The sequence below is a fragment of the Carettochelys insculpta genome, chromosome 30, assembly GCF_033958435.1.
Source record: "Carettochelys insculpta isolate YL-2023 chromosome 30, ASM3395843v1, whole genome shotgun sequence".
Classification (NCBI taxonomy): domain Eukaryota; kingdom Metazoa; phylum Chordata; order Testudines; family Carettochelyidae; genus Carettochelys; species Carettochelys insculpta.
In genome coordinates, this window is record NC_134166.1 from 9,451,289 (window position 1) to 9,462,048 (window position 10,760).

General features: G+C 56.7%; 1 protein-coding gene across 1 annotated transcript; it reads right to left on the minus strand.

Annotated features, from left to right (window-relative positions):
- Positions 1-232: 232 nt before the first annotated feature.
- LOC142003946 (immunoglobulin superfamily member 11-like) lies at positions 233-10,275 on the minus strand. The gene is made up of 6 exons (XM_074981336.1): positions 10,117-10,275; positions 5,405-5,609; positions 4,478-4,628; positions 3,445-3,581; positions 2,098-2,254; positions 233-488 (listed from the first exon to the last, which is right to left on the minus strand). Exons 1-6 carry the CDS (start codon positions 10,273-10,275, stop codon positions 233-235), a joined length of 1,065 nt encoding a protein of 354 aa, XP_074837437.1.
- Positions 10,276-10,760: the final 485 nt, after the last annotated feature.

Here is a 10,760-nt window from a genome sequence, read left to right on the forward strand (position 1 = left end):
GACAGAGGTCTCTGATGGGGACCCTGAGCTGGGGCTGGGGCCAGGGCCAGGTCAGGAGGCCACAGCGCAGGGCAGGCAAGGAAGCCTTTGCTGGTGAGATTGTGGCTCCCAGAGCTCCCCATGGAAATCATCGGGTGTTGAGCAGCACGAATCAGAGGAGAAGGGCCCACCTAGGGCAACCCAGCTGTTGGCATCAGCCCCCTGAGTCCCATAGCCACTGGGCCTGCTACTCCTAGACCAGGAAGCCAGGGTGCTTGGGGGGCAGCGCCCCGGCTGGGGCTGGCTCTCGGTTGCATGAAGGATGCCAGGCTGGCTCCTCTTCCAACTCTCTGCCTGGCGTGGACCCCTCCGCGGGGAGCTGGCGGGTGCCATAGGTGGGGGTGGAGCTGGTGACAAGCCAGAGAGGCTTTGCTGTCCGGCTGGCCACGGGAACGTCACTGGAGGGGGTCTTGGCGACGATCAGGTGCCTCGGGGAGAGACTGTCAACTCTGGGGAGACATTGTGCACAGCAACGTGAGCCTCCGCCCCAGTGTGATCGTGGCACGCAGTCGGCTGGGGCCTGCCTGGCATGCTTCCCTGCAGGGGGCAGAGTGGGGGTGCCATGCTGTGGGTTATGGAGTCGGGTGGGCTGTGCTGCAGTGGGGACAGGGTCAGGGGCTGCGTGGGGGTAGAGTGGGGGATGTCGTACTGCAGGGGTGGCACAGTGGTAGGGGCACTGCATGGCAGGGGGCAGGGTTGAGGGACTTGCCGCAGGGTGTGGGTTGGGGGCCTGTGGTGCAGGGGAATGAGATCGGGGGAGGGCTGTGGTGCCCAAATCCCTCAGCCTGTCCTCATAGGTCTTGTGCTCCAGCCCCTTAATCATTTTTGTTGTCGTCTGCTGAACCTGCCCCAGCAAATCCACATCCTTTTTATACTGGGGGGCCCAAAGCTGGACACAGTATTCCAGATGTGGCCTCACTAGTGACGAATAGAGGATCACAGGACTCCAGCTGCTGGAGCTTTAAGGAAAACATGGCCTGAGCCTCACTTTGCAACATGGAGCAGAAGCTGCAAGCAGCGCCCAGGAGGTAACTGAGCCGTGGATGGTAAGGTCAGAAAAAGGCCCAACACGGGGCGTGCGTGTGTGTGTGTGCACTGACAACTGACATCTCTCCACAGACACTTGTCCCACAGCAGGATTGTAGTGAGGGGAAACTGTCCTGTCCAGAGTCACTAGCTGGTGAGAACCCAGGAGTCCTGGTTCTAGCCTATCGGACAGGCTGTTTAAATGAAAATCCAAATGACCGACCCTCCCATGGACTCACGGCCAGGATGGGCGGCTCTGGGGCCATTTCTTTATCCCTGGCCATGGTAAAACTTGAACAAACTGATTGTGAAAGTGCTCCGAGACGGGGTTGCTCCGGAAGTCTTGCGGCTGGGACACTGGACTTTGCTTTTACGAAAAGGGTCGGTTTCGGAGAGGAGCTGGGAACGTATCACCCGCAGGCCCAGCACTCAGGACAAGAACCAGCTTTGGTTGTAAAATCTCAGGTAGCTTTTTTTTTTTTTTAAACACACTTGGGATTTTTTGAGCCTGACTCGTGCTTTCCAAACCCTCCGGGAGCTGCTGCTACTCCAGCGTCCTGAACCTAGGGCTGCTCCCCCACCTGCTGCACAGAGTTAAAGGAGGGTACAAATGCAGCCAGACTTACAAGCAGTCAGCTCTTCTGAGACTGCGCTCCCCGTTCTCCATTAGGCTAAGGCCCCTTCAGGGTGGCGGGATCCTCCTTATGCTGCCAGAGTGCAGTTTAGGGGCTGTAGTATAAATGTGATTTAGGCCCTATGTGATGAAGTGCTGAAATGCAGCCACCTCTGGAGTAGAGCACAGCAGTCACCTAATAGCAACACCAGCCAACCCATTAGGGTGAAAGGTACAGCGCCCTGGCCGGTGCTGCACAGGAGGCACAGCAGGGCTGAGTCCAAGCCCTTGTCTCCGAACATGCATCCAAATCGCCTCCTTTTCTGGAACCCCCAGAGCACAAACAGCTGTCAGCCAGGTGCCGGTGTTATGGGGCAGCTCACATCTCTCCCCCCCTCCCCCCCCGCCTCTGAGCTCACCTGATCTCATTGTAGGAATCCTCCACATCCTCCTCCGGCCACTTCCCCACGCTCTGATGGTGCAGCCACAGCACCAGCGCCAGGAGAGTCAGCAGCACCAGCCCCATGCTCAGCGTGACAGTGACGCCCACCACGATGCCCAGCGTGCCCTGCGGCGCTGAAACACACCGGCAGGCAGTCACCAGCAGCTCGGGCCCATTGCTGCCCAGATGTCAGGTGTCAGGAAAGACACCACAGCGGGTGCAGAGGGGCTGTCACAGCCAACCAAAGGGCCCAGGGCTGGGTGGGTCTGCAGAGACCAGGGGAATCACATCTTCGTTTCATGGGAATTTCCTTATACAGGTTGAACCTCTCTAATCCAGCACTGTCGTCCGGCAACATCCGTAATCCGGCGTGAGTTTAGTTAGCTGGCTGAGCGCTGATGGTGTGGCTGAGTTTCCTGCAGTCCCATACAGTTTGTTTCCAGCCGCCAGGCCTGGCTCTCGGTGTCCTGTGCTATTATTTAGCTGTAATTTACCCCCTAAATGTTTTCTAAGAGCCCGGTCAGCAGTGGGAGTGTTGGTGCTGTCCTAGGCAACACTGGTCTCCTGCCCTCGGGCACATTCTCTCATCTGGTGCCGGTCAGGTCACGAGGGTGCTGGATAAGGAGGAGGTTCAACCTTTACTGGGGAAAAAAACATATCCAGAGCAGAATGGAATAACCCATTCCAGCCTTGCCCAGGCAATGGCGTCGCAGAACTCGGGCTCCATTGGGTTGCTTGAAATGTTTCCTTCTTATTTGAGGGTCTGAAAATACTTCCCTTCCCTCTGAGCCCCCAACATAATTCTGTACCAGGAACGAACCACTGATCTGGAACAGGTTGGATGTGAAAAGTCCTTGTGGACAGGGCCCACCTGGGGCCTTTCAGCCAGCTCCACATTTGCTTCTCCTTTTCAGTTCCCAAAATGAATCTAACTTGAAACAGACGCGTTTTGCTGTCAGGGAATCAGCCCTTTCTGACAAGGGACCTTCCTGTGGCTCCTTTCTAACCAGGCCGAGTTGGTAGCCACAGGGATCTAGAGACGCAGAGATGCTGGAGGTGGGGGAGGGCTGCCTCTCCACGCTTGGTGCTCCAGCCCCATGTGCAAGCTGCTCTGCTCCAGGGTTAGTGAGTCAGGAAAGGGCCCTTCCCCAGGGACAGGAGGGGGTTCCCTGGGGCAGCTGTCTCCAGGGGCCGCTCTCTGCCTTGGGCCACCGGAGTTTTTGGGCTGACGTGCAGCCTGTCACATGGCTTGTCTGGCTCAAGTTCTCCAGCTGGGCGCTGACCCTGCCGCAAGCCGGCTCAGGGCCTGGAGGGATCCACTCACCCAGGAGCACGTGCAGCTGGATGGAGCAGGCGCCAGAGCCAAGGGCGTTGGAGGCTGTGCAGCGGTACAGGCCCGAGGTGGCGGCCGTCAGGTTCTGCAGGGTCAGCAGGGCCCGGTGTGCGTCTGCCCCGCCAGTGGGAGAGCCATGAGGACGAACAAGAGAGCGGGTTACGCTGCCCCCCACCCCCAGGCAACGAAGCAGGTGAGGCTAGAACCCAGGTCCCTGGGAGACATAATGGGTAGACTGAATCAGCCCAGTGGCACGGGGCAGTTAGGACAGGTCTGCCAGGTGGAGGGCACAGGAGAGTAACTGATATGTGGGAAACTGAGGCCCGTGGCAGTTACACAGATTGCCCCCATGACACATGGGTGGGAAGAACGATCTGGGAATACAACTCAGGGAATCTGGATTTATCGTCTGCCCCCTCAGGCTCCACTCCTGCTGCTGGGAATACAGCCCAGGTGTCCAGGCACCTGTGTGCTAATTGCTACCCCCCGACCCACTCTTCTCCCATCCCATCAGGGCCAGAACCCAGGAGTCCTGAAACCCAGTCCCACCCCAGCTCCTGCACCTAGCTGCTCTGACCGCTGGACATGCAGAAGTGTGAGAGGGCGCTGGGCAAATAGCGGCGTGTGACCTTTGGCCAGACTGAGAATGAGACAGGCCAGCTGAGAACAACTGAGATCTTTGTTCCCACCAAGCGCGATTCCCCACCCCGGGGTCAGACAATCAGATGCTGGGAGCCTTTGCCATTGGGGCTGCCGGTGGTGTGAAACTCTTCTCCTCCCTGTGGGCCGGCAGCCTCTAGGCACCCTCTCTTATTGCCCCCCACACACTTGGCATTCTTCAGCCAGAGGCTGTCCGCCCAGCGGCCCCTGGCGTACACTGCACAACATGTGGAGGTGCTCCCCGAGGTCTGTGCTACCTTTGCAACGTGGCACAAATAGGGGCACTGTCTCATGCCTGTGGTCAGGCCCTTGCTAACGCTACCTGGGCCCCTCCCTGGCCACCCCGTTCCCCCCCATACCTGTGTAGCTCAGCACCAGGGGCTGCTTGTTGGGAGGGATCTTCTCCCAGGTGAAGGTGGGGGCAGGCACCCCGTCCCGCTCTGCACAGGACAGGCGGACGGCCCCCCCTTCCTCTCCACTGCCCTCGCGGGAGCACTGGGGGCTGGAGGGGGGCACTGCAGGGACACAGACAGCGCCTGTCAGGGGGCCTGGTGTGAGCAGGAGAGTCCCCACACAGCAGGGCCCTGGGGCTACCCACTGCTCACAGCAGTTACTGAGAGCCCAGGCCCTGGGGATTGTCGGCCCCTGTCGGAGAGCTGGGGGCTGGGCTGGCCCAGGCACAAAGAGTCACACACTGCCTGGTCCATGCACTCAGTGCACAGGAACACACTGCACCTGCACACACACCACACTACACAGCCATGTGCAAACCCTACGCACACACCACTCCACCCTCCCAGCGAGACACACCCAGCAGGCAGAGCTAGATGCACCAGTCACAGGCTCGCACCCGGACCTCGCGCCCTGGTGCACACGTTCCACTAAACCTCACGCGCACAGTAACAGAGAAACACACAATGAAGTGTGCGCATCACACACACACACACCCCCCAGCCATCAGCTCGGGTGTGTGGGTGCGCGTGTGCGTGCAGGCTGAGGTGCACAAGTGGGCAGAACCGGAATGCATGTGCACACTGAGATGGGCACACACACACGCTAGCGATAACTTCCAGCCACTGTGACCTACACACACACACACCAAGATATAGACATACCCATATGCCAAGATCTGCGCACACACCCACACACACACACCCCCAAAACCCACAAACATACACTCAGACCCCCCCACACACAGACCCACATACACACCAAGATACAGACACACCCACACAAGTAGGATCTCCAGGCTCGGGCAGGTGGGGCTTCCTCCGCTGGGGGTGGGGCGTACCGAGCACGGTGAGCCGGATGACCCCGATGTTGGGCGTGGCCCTGTCGGGCGGGTTCATGACACTGCACTGGTAGGTCCCGCTGTCCGAGCGGCGCGTGGCGTTGAGGAAGATGGTGGCGCTCTGGGTGGGTGAGAAGGCGAAGCCCACGCGGCCAGTGTACTGGGACAGGCTCTCCACCACCTCTCCCTGCTCGTAGGCCAGGACCTGGGGAGGGAAGACCTCAGCCGTGAGCTACAGCCACCCTTCCCAGGCTCCTTCTTTGAGCACAAGGCACTTCCCTTGTGCTCAGAGGGGCAACGTGGGCCAGGGGGCAGAGCTCTGACCTGGGAGCCAGGAATGCATCCCACTGCTGCCTCCAGCTAACGAGGCCAGGCCCATCAATGGCTCCTAGCCAAGACGGGCAGGGAAGGAACCCCAGGCTCTGGCGGCCCTGAACCACTGGCTGCCAGGAGCTGGGACTGGCCCACCGGGGAGGGCTCACTCAGCCATCCCCCTCCTCTGGCTGCTGGTCGGAAGCCAGGTTTCCAGGCTCGCTGGGGCACAGGTCTAACCCAGCGGGGCTGTCTGTAGGGTCTTACGGCCGGAGGAGCTAGTGCCCAACTCAGCATCAGCAGGAGGGTGGGATAGCTCAGTGGTTAGAGCATTGGTTGTGTAAACCAGGGTTGTGAGCTCAGCCCTTGAGGGGGCCTTCAAGGGTCTGGGGCAGGTTAGATTAAAAAAAAAAAATCCTTAGCCAGGGATGGCGATAGGTCCTGCTGTGAGGGCAGGGGCTGGGCTCAAAGACCTCGCAAAGTCTCTTCCAGTTCTGTGAGCTGTGTACAGCTCCATGTTAGACTTCCTAGACAGCCAGGGAAGTGGATGGGGACACGCCCACCTGATCCTAAGGGCCCCTCCCCAGCGGGACGGCAGGGACCACTGGACCCAGGCACCGAATGAGCCCAGGGGAACAGCTACTGAAAAAACACAATGGGGATGCAGGTCAAAGTTTCAGACTGAGGAAGCCAGAGGGGTACCTTGAGCAGAGAACCCCAGACAGCCCCATTGCTCCTTGAAGCTGTCTAGGGAGCCAGGGGATGCTGCCCTGAGACACCAAACCAGGGAGAAGCTGAAACAGGCCCCACAGTCACCAACTTCCCTTCATCCAGCCTCCTCCTGCTGGGGCTGTGGATGACAGCCTGGGAGAAAACCCTCTTGAAGGCCCCCAGCAGATGGGGAAAGGCAACCTGGCCTGACCAGGGCATGAACCCTAGATCTTCAGGTTAAGAGGCTGAGGTTTTGCTGAGCTAGCCAGGCTCTTAAATAAGTCCCTCATGAGGGCGTAAGAAGAATGTGGCTGAGAGAGATCTTGCATGCAGGCAAGCCAGCTGCTGAAGTAGCATCATAACCGCCCAACCAGCCTTTTCTGCTGAAGCAATGGCCAAGAGAGGCCTTCCTCAGTGTCCCAGGGCACACGGCAGAGGGAGGAAAAACTCCCTTTTTCTGACCAGGGAGGTGAACTCTCTGATTAAGAGTCAGAGGTGTTACCACCTGAGCCAGCCAAGCTCAGCAGTACTGCGCCTCCTGCAAAGGAACTGGTGCAGTCTGCGATGAGCCCAGGGTGGGCTGCCAGGTAGCACCTGAGCCCTGTGTGCCGCCTTGTGACTATGGCTGCTTCTGCATTCTCCCTCTGCCGTCGGAAGGCCATGGTAATGAGGCAATGCGAAGCAGGCTAACGAGGCACTAACATGCATATTCAGCGCCTCATAGGCATAATGGCAGCCACGCAAATTTCAAAGTGCAGACTTTGAATTGCAGCTTGACAGGGAAGTGGGGGGCAGCTTGGGAAGAAGCCCCACTTCAACGTTCCCTTACCGCCACAGAACTAGATCAGAGTAAGGGAACGTGGAAGCGGGTGCTGATTTCAGGGCTGCTCCCATCTACTCTGTCAATCCGCAGTTCAAAGTCCGCGCTTCGAAATTCGCCCGCCTGCTGTTATGCTAATGAGGTGCTGAATATGCATGTTGGCGCCTTATTAACCTGTTTCAAATTGCCCCCTCCTGTGGGAGAGTGAGAGTGTAGAAGCAGCCTGAGAGAAGCAGCTGGTTTTAAAGTCACGCGGTCCAACCTGACAGGCCAGGCCAGGCTGTGAGCTGCAGTGCGCAGGAGAGGCAGGTACCTCAATGCCTCCTCCGTAGAATGCTCCGGAGCAGCTTTTCAGCGGTACCCTATGGGGGCAGGGCAGAGCAGAGCAGAGCAGGGGGGAGCAGAACCCCTCCCTGACTCCTTAGCGAACTGCACCCTGAAATCTGATCCTTGTTGCTTTATCTGGACACTGTACCCACAGCCGCTTCTATTACCCCTGTGCAGCAACTTCTTGAAATCTAGAACCCTCTGCTCAGGAGTCCAGCCGTAGCCAGCAGGTGGGGCCACCGATCAGGAAGGCCAGAGCTTATAAAGCCTGCTAGTAAGTGACCAGCTGACTGCAAACAGGAGGGAGTTTTGGGGGCGGGGGGGTTTGAGAGGGGAGCTAGTTCCTTCTGACATTCTCTAAAACTTTTATACTGAGAGCCGTATCCCAAATGACCACGCCGAGTTTGCCTGACCATTGAAATTTTGAATGCTGGTTGCAGGTGATTTCAGTTTCAATTACTGTGGCAGTTGGGATGGTGTGCCTGGGAGGGTTGGAACTGCTTTTGATCCCTTGTTCCCTTGATTGCCTTTGATCACCCTCAGAATCAGCCTTTCCCCTGTGTGTCTAGCGAGGGGAAGGCCTGGCAGAGGTTTACAGGCTTTATAAAGCCAGAGTCAGAGAGACCAGGGGGCTGGAGACAGGGGTGTTTTAAGATGGAGTTTGATAGAGGGGTTCCTCTGTGGTTAGGAAGACCTGCAACACCTGTGCCAGCACTGCTCCTGTCTCCTCCGCCTGTGCCTGTAGTCAGACAGACCTCCCGACCAGAGATGCCTCTACCCAGACCCTGGTGTGGTTTTGCAGGGACTGTGACTTGCAGTTCCTGCCTATCGAAGTCCAGGCTGGGGAGACCATCCAATGCAGGTGTCTTCTGGTAGAACCTCTCAGGAAGCAGGTGGTGGAGCTACAGGAGGAGATGGCTAGGCTGAGGAGTATTGGACTCCCCAGGCAATTCCTGGACAGTATTCGGACTAATCTGGTAGCCTTTTTTGACAGGATCACAAGCCTTGTGGCTAAGGGAGAAGCAGCGGATGTGGTACACTTAGACTTTAGTAAGGTATTTGACATGGTCTCGCATGATCCTCTTATCAATAAGCTAAACAAATACAACTTAAATGGGGCCACTATAAGGTGGGTGCAAAACTGGCTGGATAACCGTGCTCAGAGAATAGTTATTCATGGTTTGCAGTCATGCTGGAAGGGCATAACCAGTGGGGTTCTGCAGGGATTTCTTTTGGGACCAGTTCTGTTCAATATCTTCATCAATGATTTAGATATTGGCATAGAGAGTATGCTTATTAAGTTTGCAGATGATACCAAGCTGGGAGGGGTTGCAACTGCTTTGAAGGACAGGGTCAGAATTCAAAATGATCTGGACAGATTGGGAAATGGTCTGAGGTAAATGGGATGAAGTTTAATAAGGACAAATGCAAAGTGCTCTACTTAGGAAGAAACAATCAGCTTCATACATATAGAATGGGAAGCTACTGTCTAGGAAGGAGTACTAAGGAAAGGAATTTAGGGGTCATAGTGGACCACAGGCTGAATGTGAGTCAACAGTGTGATGCTGTTGCAAAAAAAGCAAACATGGTTCTGGGATGCATTAACAGGTGTGTTGAGAGCAAGACATGAGAAGTCATTCTTCTGCTCTACTCTGCGCTCAGTAGATCTCACTTGGAATATTGTGTCTGGTTCTGGGCACCACATTTGGAGAAAGATGTGGAGAAATTAAAGAAGATCCAGAGAAGAGCAACAAGAATTATTAAAGGTCTGGAGAATATGAGCTCTGAGGGAAGACTGAAAGAACTGGGCTTGTTTAGTTTAGAAAAGAGAAGACTTAGAGGGAACATGATAGCGGTTTTCAAGTACCTCAAAAAGGGGTGCAAGGAGGAGAGAGAAAAATTGTTCTCCTTTGCCTCAGGGTAGGACAAGGAGCAATGAGCTTAAACTGCAGCAAGGGAGGTTTAGGTTGGACATTAGGAAAAATGTCTGGTCAGGGTGGTTAAACACCGGAATAAGTTACCTAGGGAGGTTGTAGACTCTCCATCACTGGAGATATTTAAGAGCAGATTAGACAGACACCTATCAGGGATGATCCAGATGGTGTGTTTGGCCCTGCCAAGAGGGCAGGGAACTGGACTCTATGACCTCTTGAGGTCCCTTCCAGTTCTAGTCTGTGATTCTGTGAAACTGTTCAGCTTGTTAGCAGCCTGCAGCCAGGAGTTCCGCAGGTTAGTGGTGCCCAGGTCTTGCATGGAAAGCTCATGACAGCTCTGTCTGTGGTGATGTTGGCAAAGCTTGGCCACCTGGCAGCTGCTGGTGAACTGGCATTGGTGTGTACTGGGCATCATATGTTCATTTAATGTGGGTCCTGGTGCCTCCGCCCTCCCTGCCCCCTTTGCTTTCTGCATCATCCCAGTCTGGGAGCTCTCTGGGCAGGAGAGTGCGCAGCCTCCCAGGGGCCCAATCCTTGACTGTATCAAAGCTAACCACCCCCAGCAAAGGAAGGGCAGGGCTGGGAGACAGAGGCCGTGCTCCACTCACCTGCTGGGGGCGATCCGGCTCTGCCAGGGGGGTGACGGTCCAGATGATGTTGAGGCGGCTCAGTGAGACTGTGGTGTGGAAGGAGCAAGGCAGAAGCACGTTCCCTCCCCTCACCACCTGGATGCTGGCAGCACCCACTGATACCTCCACCGTGCCCATCCCTGGAAGAAGCACAATGGGGGGGAATGAGCAGGGGAGGATCCAGGCCAGCCCCAGCAATGCAAGCTGGGAGCCTGCTTAGGATGCAGAGCCAGAGGAGTGAAAACCAGAACAGATCCCCGGCTGGGCTGCAGAGCTAGTGACCACTGTCTGCAGAATAACCAGGAAAGGGGGAACAGCCTCTGCCCTATGAGGGCATGACACCCTGGAGCAGAGGGAAATGCTGGCACGCCCTGGAGTGAGGTGCAGGAGGGCTCCGGCTCTTCGTGGGTCAGAACAAACCAAGCATCTGTGCCAGCCCACTGGGGACTGTCCAACCAAGCGATCCGTGTCAAGCTCCTGTTCCCCATTACCTTGTTAGCCACCCAGCTTCCCCGAGACACAGGGCCTGGGTTCAGCTGGCACCTGCCTGGGCAGAGCTGGGCAGCACATGGGGCCTATCTTTGTGCCCAGGTAATATCAACCCCTGCTGAATCTTTGCACTG